This window comes from Bos mutus, chromosome 7 (genome assembly GCF_027580195.1).
Source record: "Bos mutus isolate GX-2022 chromosome 7, NWIPB_WYAK_1.1, whole genome shotgun sequence".
NCBI classification, from domain to species: Eukaryota; Metazoa; Chordata; class Mammalia; order Artiodactyla; family Bovidae; genus Bos; species Bos mutus.
In genome coordinates, this window is record NC_091623.1 from 38,682,024 (window position 1) to 38,701,896 (window position 19,873).

Genomic DNA, 19,873 nt, shown 5'->3' on the forward strand with positions numbered 1-19,873 from the left:
AAACAGCTTTAAAGTCACAAGACTTGATTCAGCTTTTAAAAATCAGTTCTTAAAAGCTACTTAATTCTTGAGGAGGACATACCTCTCTCTTATCTTCGAGGAAAGATTTTACTTCCTCAAAGTATGACTGCCATTTTTCTGGGAAGAACACTAGTGAAAATCACTTGACATCACTATAGAATAAATATATTTCACCAGTTTAGCCGTTAATAAAAACTGAATCTTTTATACTAAAAGGTATCTTATATATACATCAGATCAGATCAGATCAGTCGCTCAGTCTTGTCCGACTCTTTGCGACTCTGAATCGCAGCACGCCAAGCCTCCCTGTCCATCACAAACTCCCGGAATTCACTCAGACTCACGTCCATCGAGTCAGTGATGCCATCCAGCCATCACATCCTCTGTCGTCCCCTTCTCCTCCTGCCCCCAATCCCTCCCAGCATCAGAGTCTTTTCCAATGAGTCAACTTTTCGCATGAGGTGGCCAAAGTACTGGAGTTTCAGCTTCAGCATCATTCCTTCCAAAGAAATCCCAGGGCTGATCTCCTTCAGAATGGACTGGTTGCATCTCCTTGCAGTCCAAGGGACTCTCAAGAGTCTTCTCCAACACCACAGTTCAAAAGCATCAATTCTTCTGTGCTCAGCCTTCTTCACAGTCCAACTCTCACATCCATACATGACCACAGGAAAAACCATAACCTTGACTAGACGAACCTTTGTTGGCAAAGTAATGTCTCTGCTTTTGAATATGCTATCTAGGTTGGTCATAATCATACTTAAAGTGACTGACATGTACCTCATTAAAGATATTAATTTTTAAGATCTTTCTTTTGGGCACAAAAAGAATTTTTCCAGAAGAAAAATTCAGAATAGAAGGTTCATCTTAACTAACTGTCCTTTTCAGAAAATTTATAATTTTTAAGTATAAAAAGATTAATTTTTAACCATTTAGTCAAAACATTAACAAATATATAGTCAGTTACTATAAACAAATTTAAAAAAAAAAGACATCCCTATTTTTAAGGAGCTTACATGATTAGACTGAAGCCTTGAAACCTACAACAAATTATCAATGGATTAATAGGAAATAATAAAGGAAGTTGACAGAGTACTAGAAAGTAATAAATGTGGTCGAATTCTTAAAGAATATTTAACCAAACAATCATCTTTCGCTCAGCTTGAACACATATTGGAAGAAAGCAAGATGACAACAGAAAATGTAGAGTAAATAGACTAGTTGAGAACATAATGAGAACAGAGACAAGTAACTGGAGAAATTTTTGTAGTCAACCACTACAAGTTCCTGAAATGATGAATACAGTAGTTTAGCAAGAGTATTTCTGAGTTGTAGATTTAAAAAATAACAAAGCCAGTCTTAGAAATGTCTTAGGCCATGACAGAATCCAGTGGAATATACAATATACCATTATCTTTCACACTGTTTTCCTTTAAGTTCTTCACTCATAAGCTTGACACAATTGTAGTTTATGAAAATATATCATAGATTACACAATGGAATTGACTACAGTTATATATGATTAAAAAGTATTTATTAATATATCAATATATGTGTGTATATAAAATTGTGTCCTGCAAGAACTTAAAACATAAAAAATATCAAACTATCTATAAGTGCTAGTCGCTTAGTCACGCCCAACTCTTTGCGACCCCATGGACTGCAGCCCACCAGGCTCCTCTGTCCATTAGATTTTCCAGGCAAGGATACTGGAATGGGTTGCCATTTCCTTCTCCAGGGGATCTTCCCAACCCAGGGATTGAACCCGGGTCTCCTGCACTGCAGGCAGATTCTTTAACGACTGAGCTACAACGGAAGCCCCCAAAGTATCCGTAAGTATCATCAAATATTTAAAGTTAGCATTAACCTAGTAAGCAGGCATGGGACTGTATTTTGATTCCCACTCAGTGAACCTACAAGTCATGGCTTAACCTAATCATACCTTGTTCTCAGAGGAGTCAAAGCAAAAATCCAGCATTAAATGATCAAGATAATTTTATAATCTGTAGTCGTTTGATAGGCATTTTAAAAACAATGTATATAAATATATACCTTCCTCTTTGTTTTCTCAGAGATATATATTCAATAAGGGGAAAATAAAAGATAAGAATAATCACCCAGACACAGTTTAATTAGGAGTCTGATACATAACTATTTATCTTCGGATTACAAATTCTCAATATATTCATTTATGTATCACATTACACTGAATGATAAATACCTAGATATTATGCTTAAATCAAAAATAGTCAATGAAAACCTGGTAATAGACTCAACAAATTTTCTACTCCCAAGGACTCTCCTGGAGTCTATCACAGTTTAGAAACCAAAAATAGTGAAGTAGAGCACTCATTAAAGAAAAATACAATATTGGTCTTTTCTGCAACCTAAATTTTATGTAGCTACATAAAATAGGAAGCAATTGGAGGGTTAAAAAATAAGTAATATCAAAATAGTATATATTTCATCTGGCCTCAATTTCTCAGCTACTAAAAACCAGAAGGTACAGTCCAAGGGAAAGATTTTACCCCAATACTCTCATCTGTAAACTCATTCTAGACCTTTAATAAGAACATGAAGAAAGACAGCAAAAAGAAACAATATAGGCAATATGGATAAGCAAAGTCTGCAGCAGAAATAGGAGCAGTCCTCACCACAGGATGTCTGGATGCACTTTCATGACAATGCCTCTTTTGATAATAACTACAATAAAATACTTGGAAAGAAGCATCTTATCACCTGGTAGCCAGATTCAACTATAGTTTATAAAAGACGTTCTGAAAGGCACAACTTAAAAAAGAAAGAAAACGAGAAATTCTTCTCCCCTAAAGCCTAATCACGAAAACAGTAAATGGAATTAAGTCTTGCATATCTTAATACACTAACAGCCTTGTGACAGCTATAAGCCAAAACTTCTCACCAGATCTAAGCAACACATCTCACTTGTTGACTGACAGCCTAGATAGGCAGTTGAAGAATGTGTGCTCATAAACAGCAGACTTAATGTACTCCCAGCATTCCACTCTTATTTAACCTTATAAAGTTTCTATTTGCTAAGTCTAACCATTTGGCTCTTTATCTCAACCCACTTGCCAACACTTGAGCACAGAGACTAAGACAGCACTTTCACATTTATATTTGAGAAATAATTTGATTTGTTCCAAATCTCTGATTTTTTAATATGCACTCCTAGAAAAAATAAAAACTACATTAAAAAAAAAAAAAAGGATCTAAACTACAGAGTATGTAAGTGGAAAGTAACACCAGTAAAAGAACTGCAATACTAGGGATAACCTATCAACTATAAATTTTAAACCCAGAATAAATTTATTTTCAGTAATCTAGAATCTGAGCCCCCCCCCCACAAAATATTAACAATATGCAAATACTATCTGAGTCTCCTATTCCGAGTTTCCCTAGTGGCTGAGTGGTAAGGAAACGTGACGGGAGCCTCAGGTTCAATCCCCGGGTCAGGAAGATCCCCTGGAGAAGGAAATGACAACCCACTCCAGTATTCTTGCTTGGGAAACCCATGGACAGAGGAGCCTGGTAGACTATAGTCCATGGGGTCGCTAAATAGTCAGACACAACTTAGCGACTAAACAACAATAACAACAAAACTTTTAGCTATAATAAATTCTTCATTATCAACACTGGAATACCTGTATCAGTTTTCAACACCAAGCTTGCTTCAACTTGTGATTGTTTGAATCTGAGGAACTCCTATCATCAGCTGATGGGCCCCCAAAAATCTGTGAACTAAATTTAATGTCATTAAATTAATACAATTAGTTAAATAAACATGCTGGGTAAAAAAGAAACAAAAAACAAAACTGACGTAATCCAAAGAAAAATTATTTGGATATTATCGAAGCTACTGCCTGTCCTCTACCACACCGGTCCACAGGAGAAGACAGACACACACACACATGCACTCACTCTTCACGGTTTTCTATGCCTTTAAAATGAAGGAATACAATTCAGTTAAGTCCTTACCAAGATACCTGACAAAAAAGATACCTACAGAAGGAAAACAGAAAAACAGTTCTAAAAGAAAGATGGTAAGCTCTACCAAAGAATGTATAATGAATAAAAATGCATTCATTCTGCAGATTGAAAAATATGCCAAATAACATTTTAACTTTTTTTCAGGTTTGCCAAATAACTCTAGCTTTTAATTAAAGTAGATCTTCTGAATATCACTGAACAAAATAAAGCCAATTTTATAAATGGTAAGAAGGTACGAGTCAATGTAATTTTTACAAGGATAAAATTATATTCTAGTTCATCAGAATGGCATGTTGTTAAGAAATATTATCCCAGAAAATAACCCTTGAGAACATGAATGACTCTGGCTGGGTAAACCTGATACATGAAGAACAGCATCATTGATACAGTAACCAGATCAAAGAGATGTACGTACTGCAAAGTCAGAAAGCCACAGACTCTCCATCTTTAACCTATTCTTCAAGCTTTTATTTATAAGCTTAAGTCCACCCACTTTTTAAAGCATGTTCCCAAAATGCTAGAAGAAATACCTTTAAAAGTATATTCAATTCAACAGTAAGCCATTAGTCACTAAACCAACATTTATTGAATATCTACTATGTGCCAATATGTGGGTGGATGGGATAAAAAGGAAACATGATACTCTTTATCCTCAAAAGAGCTGACAACCCATCAGCAAGATACACCTGTAAACCATGATTTCAGTTACTCATGAAGAGCAACTTGACATCTATCAAAATTTTCAAAATGTATCTGATATCTTAGCTCCCTTTAATTCCATTTCTAGACTAGCTCCCAGAGAAATTCTCATGGATAAGCCAACAGACTTGCACAAAGCTTTTATTGTTAACCTTACCTATAAAGCAAAACAATGGAAGCAATATAAGGGTCCCTTAATGTGAATGGATAAACACGAGATACATACATTTATAGAACACTAAAAGTTTAAAAGAAGGAATTACATATTCATTAAGCTAGATACCAAAAACAACTTAAAAGTAAACAAAGGGGATTGCAGACTGACAAACTACGTGAGACCAGCAGCTAACCCTGTAACGTCAGACACAACCACTGTGACCACACACTCAGCAACACTGCACTGCTGTTTGTGGTCCATTATGTGTGCTAAAGCTGTTGGTTTTTTAAGCATTTTAGATCATCACAGTAGTTACCTCTAGAAAGAGACAGTGGTAACATGGGATGTAAGACAAGAGACTTCAAGTTTATTTGCTTTATTAATTCAAGAAGAAACAAATTTAAAAGAAAGGCTGCTGCTAAGTCACTTCAGTCGTGTCTGACTCTGTGCGACCCCATAGACGGCAGCCCACCAGGCTCCCCCGTCCCTGGGATTCTCCAGGCAAGAACACTGGAGTGGGTTGCCATTTCCTTCTCCAACGCATGAAAGTGAAAAGTGAAAGTGAAGTCGCTCTGTCGTGTCCGACTCTTAGCGACCCCGTGGACTGCAGCCCACCAGGCTCCTCCATCCATGGGATTTTCCAGGCAAGAGTACTGGAGTGGGGTGCCATTGCCTTCTCCGACAAAAAGGCTAACAACTGTCAATGTCTAGGTGACGACGGGCTTATATTACAGATGTTACTACTCTTTTCAGTATTTTGAATTTTTTTAATTTCCTAAAATTAGAAAATATACAAGACTAAAATATTTGACCACATTTCAAATTAGAAATCTCAAACTACAATCCCAGTTACCAAGAGATACACAAATTTCTTATCATAACACTCAAGAAACTTAACAACCTGGTCCCCACCTTCCTTCACAGACCCAATTATGAACACTTCCCCAACTACGATAAAATCCTAATCTTACTTGGACACCCACTACTAACTAGCTGCTGCTGCTGCTGCTAAGTCGCTTCAGTCGTGTCCAACTCTGTGCGACGCCATGGACTGCAGCCTACCAGGCTTCTCTGTCCATGGGATTCTCCAGGCAAGAACACTGGAATGGGTTGCCATTTCCTTCTCCACTACTAACTGGACGTTCCACATATTTTTCTAATGCCTTGTTTTTGTCAACGCTATTTCCCACAGCAGCACTTTTCTCACAAAATGTCTGCTTGCATCATAGTCACCACATCGCTACGTATCAATCAAGACCCAGTTCCAATGCCACTGATTATTAACAGGATTTCCTGATTCCTCCCTGGCCTCTCACAGAAGTACTTATTTTGTGACTGGCATTTCCACAGCACTTATCACTAGAAAAGGATATCCTTTCTTTGGCAGTATAACTTTTTAAATTCCTTAACACTATTGAGTGCCTGGCACACAGTATGTATTCCATTTTTAACTGCACCAAATCAACATCTGAAACAGTGTTAAGGGATAGAGTGGAAAGCTATCAGTTCATTAACTCATTAGAATTTTTATTAAATCTATTAGACAAAATATTTAGCTTCTAAATACAAACTTCATAAAAAATACATTATGTTTATGAAAAGTAAAAAATGTTGCATGAGTGCAATTCTAATAAAATTAATTATATTTATACAGGGTTAATATCAACATTAAACACTCTCCAGAAGACACTTCTTCTCTTTGACAATTTTACTAATTTTCCTAGAAAAGAGTTCAGTGTATCTCTATTAGTATTAGCAGCTCCCCCTAAAAAAAAGTTATTATTCTAGCAAAAGGATCTTCTGCTCATGCTAACAATTAACTTCCTCCTTTGGTGCCTTACAGAACCTGTCGGCAAATGTTTTAAGAGGGATAATGCCTTTTGGAAATTACTGCTTGGTTCAAAGGCATATAGATTTAGCTCCATCTGTGATGTATCCAGGCAATCAAAGGTCTTGAAGACAAATACTCAGGAATCCGACATATCTGGGTTAAAACCTTGACTGTGACATTTACCTATTGTTACTTAATCTTTCGGGGCCTCAATTTCCTCATCTGTAAAATGGAATAAGTGAAAATTAATTATGTGAAACTACATTGTACCTGGGTACATGATAAACACTCAGTGAGATAACAACTACTAAGTCTTTTTAAACATCAAAAACTGAAAGCAAAATTCTGAAATGTAGTAACAAAGACAAGATGAAGCTTAATAACTTAACGTCACCTTCTCTAGAATGCCATATTTGTGCATCACTGTTTACTGGGAACTACCACTCTTGATGCAAGTAAATGCTTTGTCCATTCAGAGGGGAAAGGCAATGAAGACGAGTATCTACCCTAGGAGACTCTGGAAGCCAAAGTGAGTACTTACAAAATGCAATCCTTCATAAATGTACATCACTTATGTCTGGGATTACAAGTAAACTCACTTCTCAAGGAGTATTTGAGGAATAAGATATCAAGAATGTAGTGGGGGTACTGGAGGGTAGCGGGGACCAAATCCCTTAATATATTCACTCAAAGTTGAAGAGTCAGGAAAAGACAAGCCTTAATAGAATGCTGAATTAGTTACTGCTATTTAAGCTTTGATGCAAATGTTTACCTTACTTACCCTAATTGATGATAATATGGCTACCAGTCTACTCACTTAACTGCTTCAACAACCTCAAATTACAGCAAGCAGCAAAAATAAAGAATTAAACTGTGTGGGTAACTAACGGATGAAATCAGAACAGTCAGCAACAGCGGGCACTGACAATGGCCAGTTCAAACTGGTAGACTCCAGAAAGTGAACTCTGATCGGGAGAGGAAGAAAAAAGCTTTTAATAAAGACTCCTACATTTGGAACTATATGCAGCATATTAAAAAGGAGAGACATTACTTTGCCAACAAAGGTCCATCTAGTCAGAGCTATGGTTTTTCCAGTAGTCATGTATGGATGTGAGAGTTGGACCATAAAGAAGGCTGATCACTGAAGAATTGATGCTTTTGAACTGTGGTGTTGGAGAAAACTCTTTAAGAGTCCCTTGGACTGCAAGGAGATCCAACCACCCCATCCTAAAGGAGATCAGTCCTGAATATTCATTGGAAGGACTGATGCTGAAGCTGAAGCTCTAATACTCTGGCCACCTGATGTGAAAAGCTGACTCACTGGAAAAGACCCTGATGCCGGGAAAGATTGAGGGCAGGAGGAGAAAGGGATGACAGAGGATGAGATGGTTGGATGGTGTCACTGACTCAGTGGACATGAGTCTGAGTAAACTCCAGGAGCTGGTGATGGACAGGGAGGCCTGGTGTGCAGTCCATGGGGTTGCAACGAGTTGTACACAACTGAGCGACTGAACAACATTTTGTACTTCACCTCAATCTCTTTTAGTCTGATCTGCCTAAGAACAAGTCTGAGGTAGTACTATCTCCTTTCTACAAACAAGGAGATCAAAGTTCAAAAATTAAGATAATTAACTGCATCACATGATTAAGAAACAGTTGGATCACAGGATGAATTCATTTCAACTCAAACTTAAGTGTTTGCTTCATTCATTCCCTAAAATGCTTCCAGCCTGGAAGAAGGAAACCAAGAGAGGTAAATTTAGATCCTACTTCATACATGTAGGCCTCCAAAGGATAACAACATTAAAAACAATGTTACAAATAATGTTACAGCAGGAGCCAAAGGAGATGGTACAGAATTATAAAACTAGTAAAATAATTCACCAGGAGGTTGAAAAAAACAAAAAGTCATAATTAACTGACAGGAAATCAAGTTTTAACCAGAAAACATACATCATTTCCCAAAAACTTTCTAAAATCTATTCATAATATATTACTAGTTTCTTGGGTAACTCCGAAATCTATACTAGTTCATAACTCTACAAAGTACAAGATGCTAAAAATAGGCCAAATAAATATAACACATATATATCAAATATGCTGACCCTAAGCCTTAGGATAGAAACCATTTTCAAAATCATAAAACTTTAAGACATCTTTAAGACATAAGTACTTCAAGACATCAAGTTGGATAGCAAATGTAGATAATCTAACTGACCCCATCATTTTAAAATTAAATAAAAAGGTGCCCAAAGAACTTCTGTCCAAAATGTAGAGAAGCAGAATCTGGAGCAAGGAAATTAAAAAGCAGAAAAAATATACTTAATGAAGTTTCTAGATCATCAGTAACTATATACACAAACTAAACATGGCTTTAGAATAATTTTAGCCAGTCCTGCACAGAAGTGATGTTAATGCTACAGCTAATAGACAACAGACGGCTATACACAATATGCTAGACACCCATTATAGTTGTATTCCTCAGATCTGTTTTTATAATCTATATGATATTTTATAGAAAATGCAAAATACATCCAATCTAGGTGCATGGCACCTGTCTCATTCAAAAAATGACTAAAACAAAAACCCATTATTTGGGGGGGGGGGGCGGAGATTTTACATCTAAGTTCTCAATTCTTTGCTTCACCATCAATCATCTGAATCCAAAAATGTCCAGTCATTGTCCTCACTTGACGCCTGCATAAAGCTCCCTCTGGTAAATAACACATCCCTTTCCTCATTCTAACGTCTACCTTACTTACAGTGCCACAAATAAGCACACTCAAATATTCTGCTACTTTGGGTAAGATGGCAAGTTTACCATTTAACACTCAAGATAAAGCTAAGCATTTCATATTTTTAAAGAAAATTTCCCTAAAATCATTTAAACAACAAAATTAAAAATAAACCATAAATATCTGCAAAAACCCATGTACAAGCATCTTATCTTTACAGTTATATCAAGGACACAAAAGCTGTGTCACTGAAATATACAAAGACAATGCTGCCATCTAAAGGCCAAGATACAGTCAGATACTCAGTGTATAGAAAAGCACACAGTTTGATATTCTAAAGTCAGCAAGCTTTACGCTTTAGAAAAGCACTGCACTGTGACTGTTTTCAGGCCACATAATGAAACTCGAACACTCTGGAGAAGGTTCTTAAGAAGATAGATACGACAATTAGCAAAATAATTTGGCTAATGATCAATATCTATCTGTACAGGTAAAGTTCTGCTAGCATCCTTTCAAACACAATATTCTCCTAAGTATCTGTATTAGTTGTTTGTTCTATTAAATGACATTTATTATCCCTGTATATAATTAAATATACAGTATAATTATATATCTGCATATATAAATATTATTTATCATTAAGCAGATTATTATTTCTACTTACCCTGTTTAAAATATTTGTTGCTAAGGGACTAATGATAATACATCTCAGAGCAAAAAAAACCCAGACTACTTAAAGTCACAGCTTTGCAAGTAATTCAAATATTTATCCTTATTTCATAATTCCTAAAAATACATACCAAAGTTCCTATGGGAGATGAGTTATCAACAGCTTAACTGTCCAACAGAAAGAGTTCAAATGATTCTCAATTTCTCTTTCTAAATTGAAAGAATTTCTTTGAACTAAAATATAGGAAAAATTACTTCAAATTTACAATGAAATCAAAATATTTACTGAATAACACTACATAAAAAACTTATTTCCTTTAGCATCTAAGTACATAATATCTTTCTAATGGACCATAATATCAAGGATATTTGAATATAACTGGACTTCCCTGGTGGCTAAGATGGTAAAGTGTCTGTCTACAATGCGGGAGACCTGGGTTCGATCCCTGGGTTGGGAAGATCCCCTGGAGAAGGAAATGGCACTCCACTCCAATACTCTTGCCTGGAAAATCCCATGGACAAAGGAGCCTGGTAGGCTGCAGCCCATGGGGTCGCAAAGAGTCGGACACGACTGAGCGACTTCACTTCACTTCAGAACCGTCAAAAAACATGGTTAATTCCTTTGAGAAACCACTGACCAAAATTTTTTGCTGAAACAAAGATGTTTTGAGCATCTTCTGTATGTGGGATTCTATGCTCGGAGCAGGGTTTCAAACTGTAGATCAGTCACCCTTCTGGGTGGCTGAAACGCTCTTGGCTTGGGTGCAGAGGCGCCACCTTTGTGTTTTGTAGTGTTGATTTGGGACATTAAAAGTGAACAACCAAACAAACAAGACTTTGATCAGGTAGGATTTGTTTTGCCCTTTCTAAATGTCAATTTTAAATTTCACTTTATGTTGTTTTCTCTAATTAATAAAAGGTTTTCACCCTAAAGACAAATAAAAAAAGAAAAATGTTTCTCTGGTTTTGCTCAACAAGAAAACAAATATTAATCAGTCAATAATGTTCCCATTACATGAGAAATATTAAAAACTGTAAGTCGGGATTACCATCTTTTAATTTATCTTGAGTGTAAAGTGGAAACAGATGACACACACAGTCAAGATCTCATAACAACCACTAGTTTTTTATGTTTCCTATGAGTCAAAATTAATACTGCACAATTTAAGGACATTATGTCATTTAATCCTCAAAACCACAACCCGCAAAAAGACAAACACTAATAACCCAATTTGCAAAAGACGTTCAGAAACCCTAAGTAGCTTTACCAGGGTCACAATGCAGGATTCAAAAATTCACTCTCTCTGACCCAGAAGACCTTACTGTCTCCAAAAGAACATAAAGACTCGGGAGTGATTATTAAAATTGTATTAAATGTAAAGAGGAATAGGAAGTATTTTTATTATGTAATTTTAGAGAAACATATAATTCTATGTGTTAATAAAAGCATATACTTTTAATTCAATGTTTCAATTTTTTTCTTACTATAATCTTAAAAAAAAAAAAAAAAAGCATTATCTTACTTGAAGTGCTGAGGTTTCTTAGAGACTTTTCAAAACTTACCTTAATACATGAGAGGTATTACTAAATTTTGTAAACTAACTCTAAGGAGGGGGGAGCAACAAAAAGATCTCTTCATTTGCAGATAGAGTTAAAAAGCACATCTTCTTTATAAATCTGATACACGGTCAGGACCATCTTGCCTACATTTTAATGTAGAGTATTTTTTCGACATCTAGAACTCTACTAATGCCTCTGCAGTGACAACTTTTTCTGTTAAAAAGTTTTCTTTTTCTATACTGCATACTCATCAAATCAAAGTTAAATGAATTTGGAATATTATTCTGCTATAAAAAGGAATGAAGCTCTGATACATGCTACAACACAAATGAACTTTGAAAAAATATGGTAAGGCAAAGAAGGTAGATACAAAAGACCACATATTGTGTTCTGTTTATATGAAATGCCTGGAACAGACAAATCCATGGAAACCAAAAGTAGACTACCAGTTGCCATGAGCTAGAAGAAGGCGGAATGAAGAGGGACAGCTAATGGACACAAAGTTTCTTTATGGGATAATAAAACCATTTTAGAACTAGTGATGATGACTGCATAACTTTATGAATATACTAAAAAATACTGAATTGTACATTTTTAAAAGGTATATTTTATGATATGTAAAGTATATCTCAAAAAGAGAAAATTACATGGTTTTAAACAGTGTGTATGATTATCTACACATGTGCTTAAAACATAATATAAATTCTATGTAACACTCTAAAACCTATGTAACTACCAAGATTATCTGTCTCAATTTACTGAATCCCATTTTATGCCATACTAAGTGAAAGGCTCTATTTCACAAATGTACATCTTCTTGAATGTTAAAAATCCCTAACTATCTACAATTATTATAACCCCTAGGGGAGTCAGAAGGAATGACAACTACATACTCATGTTTGGCAGCCAAATTTCACTTTTTCCAATTAATTTTTACCACCGTCACAGTTTAGGAAAAAACACATTAACACATGCTAATGAAGAATTTTTAACATGTAAGTACCACATATAAGCAAGCATCCACATGACTATAAAATCAAATTATAAAAATCACTGTTTTCAGAAGATTCTTGCTTTGAAGTAGAATTTGCCTCTAAACCACCAAAAGAAATCAGCAGAAAAAACCTGATAACACTGCGTTATAAGGAATTCAAGAGTTAAATGAAAAACAGAAGGATGATAAGAAGTACTTACTAATTTGTTTTCCTGCATGTATATTCTCTGTAATTTCAGACAGCCCTTAGCTATGACGATCATGCCTTCATCTGAGATCTTGTAACACTGGCCGAAATGAATATCTTTCAGTTCTCTGCATTTCGACCCCAGCTGTAAATAAAGAGATTCCGCTGAATGCTCCAAAAATAACAAAGTCAACATATTTCTAGAGGGATTTCCAAATAACTTTTTAAATAGCTATACCAAAGTTAAATAATCATCAATTCCTCTTAAAATAGAATGCAGGCAATCTCTCATTTAAAACACTGCTGTGTAAGCCCTGTGACCTTCTAATCATTTCCTTGCTTCAACTGCCTCACACTGTCCAACCACCAAAAGGCCTAGGTTCCTTAACACTTCAAATTTGTATCTGTGTTACTCTTAAGTCTTTTTATCAGTCATACTGTTAGACTGAAAGGAATAGAGGTCCAAGGGATAAAACCAAAGTCCAAGAAGTGAACCATGATGCAGTGAGTGAGTGAACGAGTGCTTAGTTCATGAGATTCTGCTTCCAGCTCTGACTGCCCGCAATGTGTCCTTTTTCTCCATCGGCCCATTGACACTGTGATAGAGAAAAAAGACTGAATGTGCTAGAGCCAATATTCCAGTTAACACTTATTTACACACTTACTGCAAACACTAAAAGAAAAGGGACTAGTGATTTCCTGATTACTTTCCTCAAGTGTACATTAAAAAGTAACAAGTATAATGTCCCCCTTAAAAAACATGAAGCACCATATAGAACAAATTATATACATTTATTTCCAAAATCTAGAGTAGAAATTAGATAATTAAAGCAAACGATAAATAAACATTGTTTTATGAGTGTTACATATGAAGAAAGTCATCTTAGATAAAATGAGAAAATTTAGTAAAAATCTATAAATCAAAAATTATCTAAAAAGTTACATTAAAACAAGAAACCCAGTGTTGACAAGAGTTCAAAGTGTATAAATTATTACTAAAAATCATGGAGAATTTAGAAACTTTTTTAAATTTTATAAAATAGGCCTGAAAATTATATGACTCGGCATCTAAATATTTACCAAAAAATGTAAGAAGAATGGATAACTGACTAGATGTACAGTAAAGTCAACACACTAAAAGTTAATTATACAACCTAGATAGTGGGTATTCAGGTGTCCATTCTAAAATTCTTTCAAATTTTCCATGTATTTAAAATTATTCATAACAGATTATTGAAATAATTAACTAAAGGTGTTTGGTAACAGTTAGCTACAAGAAATTAGCACAAGACTTTTTTAAATAGTAAAATAGAGAAAATAACTTAAAGTTATAAATTATGGTGTTTGCATAAAATTGAATATTAGATAACCATTAAATTGAAATAATCTTGGTTCATTTCCAAGGAAAACCATTCAATATCACATTAATCAAAGTCTATGCCCCAACCACTAATGCCAAAAAAACTGAAGCTGAACAGTTATTATGCATACCTACCAGAAGTAGGTCTAGTTACTTCTAGAAATAATGCCAAAAAAAAAGGTGTCCTTTTCACCATAGGGGACTGGAATGCAAAAGTAGGAAGTCAAGAGATACCTGGAGTAACAGGCAAATTTGGTCTTGGAGTACAAAATTAAGCAGGTCAAAGGCTAACAGAGTTTTGCCAAGAGAATGCACTGGTCATAGCAAACACCCTCTTCCAACAACACAAAAGACTACACATGGACATCACCAGATGGTCAATACCGAAATCAGACTGACTATATTCTTTGCAGTCAAAGATGGAGAAGCTCTATAAAGTCAGCAAAATCAAGACCGGGAGCTGACTGTGGCTCAGATCATAAACTCCTTATTGCCAAATTCAGACTTAAATTGAAGAAAGAAGGGAAAACTATTAAGCTGCACAGGTATGACCTAAATCAAATCCCTTCAGATTACACAGCGGAAGTGAGAAATAGATTCAAGGGATTAGAACTGATAGAGTGACTGAAGAACTATGGACGGAGGTTCGTGACACTGTACAAGAGATGGTGATAAAAACCATCCCCAAAAAACGAAAGGCAAAAAACAAAACGGTTGTCTGAGGAGGCCTTACAAATAGCTGAGGAAAGAAGAGAAGTGAAAGGCAAAGGAGAAAAGGAAAGATATACCCATTTGAATGCAGAGTTCCAAAGAATAGCAAGGAAAGATAAGAAAGCCTTCCTCAGTGATCAGTGCAAAGAAATAGAGGAAAACAATAGAATGGGAAAGACTAGAGATCTCTTCAAGAAAATCAGAGATACCAAGGGAACACTCCATGCAAAGATGAGCACAATAAAGGACAGAAACAGTATGGACAGAAGCAGAATACACAGAACTATACAAAAAAAGATCTTAATGACCTAGATATCCAAGATGGTGTGATCATTGACCTAGAGCCAGATATCCTGGAATGTGAAGCCAAGTAGGCCTTAGGATGCATCAGGACAAACAAAGCTAGTGAAGGTGAAAGAATTCCAGCTGAGCTATTTGAAATCCTGAAAGATGAAGCTGTGAAAGTGCCACACTTTTCCAAATATGCCAGGAAATTTGGAAGAATCAGCAGAGGCCACAGGACTAGAAAAGGTCAGTTTCCCTTCCAATCCCAAAGAAAGGCAATGCCAAAGAATGCTCAAACTACCACACAATTGCACTCATATCGCATGCCAGCAAAGTAATGCTCAAAATCCATCAAGCTAGGCTTCAACAGTATATGAACCGAGAACTGCCAGATGTACAAGCTATTTCAACAAGGCAGAGGAACCAGAGATCAAATTGCCAACATCCACTGGATCACAGAAAAAGCAAGCGAATTCCAGAAAAACAGCTACTTCTGCTTCATTGACTACACTAAAGCCTTTGATTTCAGGCAGTTCTACACTGACTGACTAATAATTTCTACCAGTGAATCCAAAAGGAAATCAGTCCTGAATATTCACTGAAAGGACTGATGCTGAAGCTGAAGGAAGCTCCAATACTCTGGCTATCTGATGGGAAGAAATGACTCAGTGGAAAAGGCCCTGATGCTGGGAAAGATTGAAGGCAAGAGAAGGGGATGACAGAGGATGAAATGGTTGAATGGCATCGCCGACTAGATGGACATGAGTTTGAGCAAGCTTCAGGAGTTGGTGATGGACAGGGAAGCCTGGCGTCTGCAGTCCATGGGGTCGCAAAGAGTCGGACATGACTGAGCGACTGAACTGAAAGCCTTTGACTTTGTGGAGCACAACAAACTGTGGAAAAGTCTTAAAGAGATTGGAATACCAGACCACCTGACCTGCCTCTTGAGAAACCTATAAGCGGGTCAAGAAGCAAGTTAGAAACAGACATGGCACAACAGACTGGTTCCAAATCGGGAAAGGAATACATCAAGGCTGTATATTGTCACCCTGCTTACTTTATATGCAGAGTACATCATGAGAAAGGCCAGGCTGCATGCAGCACAAGCTGGAATCAAGATCGCTGGGAGAAATATCAATAACTTCAGATATGCAGATGACACCACCCTTATGGCAGAAAGCGAAGAGGAACTAAAGAACATCTTGATGAAGGTAAAAAGGAGAGTGAAAAAGCTGGCTTAAAACTCAACATTCAAAAAACTAAGATTATGGCATCCCATCCCATTACTTCATGGCAAACAGATGGTGAAACAATGGAAACAGTGGCAGACTTTATTTTTTGGGGCTCCAAAATCACTGCAGATGGTAACTGCAGCTATGAAATTAAAAGACTTGCTCCTTGGAAGAAAAGCTATGACAAACCTAGACAACATATTAAAAAACAAAGACATTAATATGCTGACAAAGGTCCGTAGAGTCAAAGCTATGGTTTTTCCAGTAGACATGTATGGATGTGAGAACTGGACCATAAAAAGGCTGAGCGCTGAAGAATTGATGCTTTTGAACTGTGGTGTTGGAGAAGACTCTTGAGAGTCCTCTGGACTGCAAGCAGATCAGTCAGCCAGTCCTAAAGGAAATCAACCCTGAATATTCATTGGAAGGATTGATACTGAAGCTGAAGCTCTAATACTGTGGCCATCTGATGTGAAAAGCTGACTCATTGGAAAGGACCCTGATGCTGGGAAAGATTGAAGGCAGGAGGAGAAGTGGACGACAGAGGATGAGATGGTTGGATAACATCACTGACTCAATGGACATGAGTTTGAGCAAGCTCCAGGAGATGGTGAAAGACAGGGAAGCCTTGTGTGCTGCAGTCCATTGGGTAACAAAGAGTCGGACATGACGGAGTAACTGAACAACAACAACAAAAAAAAATTGAAGTAAACACTTGACAAATAAAATGTAAACTGTACATATTTTTATAATATAATTCTACTAATTATGAATGTTTATGTATACACATACATATTTAAACATATACATATGTATAGAAAGGAGATGAAATATACACCGAAGTGTTTACAGTAGTTATTTCTGATCGGTACAATAATGGGTATTGTTTTTTTTTCTTTTTTACCAATCTTCTCACATCTTTTTGCAAATAAATCATTTGTAAACAAAAACTTCCAAGTTTTGTTTCAAATAAAGTAAGAAAGATACACAATTTCAACTATTTTTCTAGGAATGGTGATATACACAAGGCATGTTATTTTAATCTAGGTAACACAATAACCAAATATATATTCCACTGGAAATATAAACTCCATGAAGACAGAGATTTCACTAATGTAGCCCTGGTGCCCATGTCTAATAGTCAGCTGATACTTAGTAAATATTTGTTGAATGACTGAAAAGGTTGATCAGAGTTTTTCATTGTAAAGAAGTCTTTTTGAAAAATGGACAAATAAAGGGATCCATGATTATGGTCCCATATACTACCATGTTCTATTTAATTCAACAGTTCTAAATTGGGTCCACAGGTGGAAATCAAGGATTCCAGGTAAATGCAAAAGGGAAAAAAAAAGGTAAATTTTTATTTACTTGCTATTCTCTAATGAACTTTAACCTCTCCTTCACTTATTAATAGACAATCATAGTAGTTTAGCAGTATGCATAACTCTGTAAAGAATAGGAAGCAAAAATAATCTCATGTAACGTTACTGCTGTTGCAGATACAGTGACATAGCATTTTTGTCATCAATTTTCATCACGTTCGTTAGATGTGCTACCAGATCTTACAATACATTAAAAAGGCACATATATTTCTAGAACAAACATACATGTTACTCAGACCAGAGAGCTGAATTGAAAGTCAGTAAGTGAAGAAAGCAGAGCAGTAGTATCTTAGCTCACAACGAACACACCCAACAAGGTCACATGTGTACAGCAGTGAGGGCAAGGCTGGTGTGGAAGACACCAGGGTTCCTGAGAAGTGCAGTAAAAAAGCAGTCAGCCCCTCAGAGCACCGCCCACTGCTGCAGAGCCCGCCCCTGCCCCGCTCAGACAGCAGGGAAAGATGGGTTCACCGAGGGTCGTGCACCACAGAGGGCCGTGCACCACAGCGTCCTCCGACGGGGGCAGGCCATTGGCAGACGAGAGCAACAGCACACTTCTGAAAATGTGAGGATGATTGTTTTCAAAGCGAAAATGGAGGAATTAAAAGAAATAACTCCATAAAATGTTCCAGGATGAGAGGATACGGACTTCCAGACCAAAAGGACTCACCCGTACATCTAACCACAAATGACAAAAGAAGATCTATGCCAAGGCAAATCATCATAAAGTTTCGTAACTGTGGGTATAAAAAATATTCTGCAGATCGCTAGTAAGAAACAGATTTCATACAGAGGGTTAAAGATGAAAATAGCATCAAACTTCTTAATGACAACACTGAAAGAAAGCAATAGAGCAACGCCATTAAATACTGAAGGAAAATTATTTCAAATCTATGATTCTATTAAGTGTGAGGGGTAGAAAAGAGACATTTTCACACGTGCAAATTCTCAAAAAAGACTTACGTCCCATATATTCATACATCCCATACAGGAAGTGATCACAGTCTGTGCTCTATAAAACATAAGAATACATCCAGAGAAACAAGGCATGACGTCTAGGTAATAAGACATCTCACAGAACAGCAAGAAGAAGAAAACATTGAAAATAACAGTGACGGTAAGACACTAAGATGACCATTAATGCAAAAGTAGGACAGGGGAGCCTGGTGGGCTGCCGTCTATGGGGTTGCACAGAGTCGGACATGACTGAAGTGACTTAGCAGCAGCAGCAGCAGCATACATTCAAGAAGTCCAGACTGTTGTCTGCTTTAAGAAAATAAATTTAACTAAGCATCTATATATAGATACTAAAACAGGTGGGGGGAGCTGTGGGCTCCATCACTGTTAAGATATAAAAACTAGTAAAGTAAATGAGGACAAAAGGTATTTATTCATTTTGATAAAAACAAAATTCCAAATGGAAAAAGGTAAGTACACAATTATAAAATGTAAATACTGAATACTTATTTAATCAAAATTAGAACTATTTTGATACTCTGAAGGGATAGGAGATAGAAAAGGATAAGTGAGCTAAATCCTCATCTTTCCATAGCAAGGAAACAGCACAAATGTTCTAAAATGAATAAATCAAGAAAACAGACACAGAAACAGACAGGAAATGCTTCTCTACTATTGCGTCCTTCCTGTGAACTCTGGTCTAACTCCTGGTCTCTACACGGATTATTAATTAGCTTACATTAATAAACTGAATATGTTCAGTTCATCTCTGTTCTTTTGCCCCTTGAGAATAAACTGCCCACAAGGAGCACCCTACTTCTACATTTGCAGGACACTGCTGATTCAGCCTAGTGAACGATGACTATGCCCACTGACCAAACTATAGCATTTGCATTAACAGATGTATTCAACTCTATTAGTAAGCAACATTCCCAATCTAGCCTTTCTGTGTATTAAAGCTGGTGTTTTCCCTCTGCCACTATTCCAATGTCTTATTTGTCAATTTATTCAGATACTGAGCAATAAAGAGACCTCAACACTTAGTGCACCAGCCAGGATTACTGAGAAACAGAAGAGAATCTGGATAA

The 19,873-nt window shown here is 36.4% G+C and overlaps 1 protein-coding gene across 1 annotated transcript in view; it reads right to left on the bottom strand.

Moving 5' to 3' along the window:
* FBXL17 (F-box and leucine rich repeat protein 17) overlaps positions 1-19,873 on the bottom strand; it is a 527,341-nt gene that overhangs the window by 471,808 nt on the left and 35,660 nt on the right. The window contains 1 exon segment of the mRNA XM_070373201.1: positions 12,872-13,003. Coding sequence (XP_070229302.1) covers positions 12,872-13,003 — 132 coding nt within the window.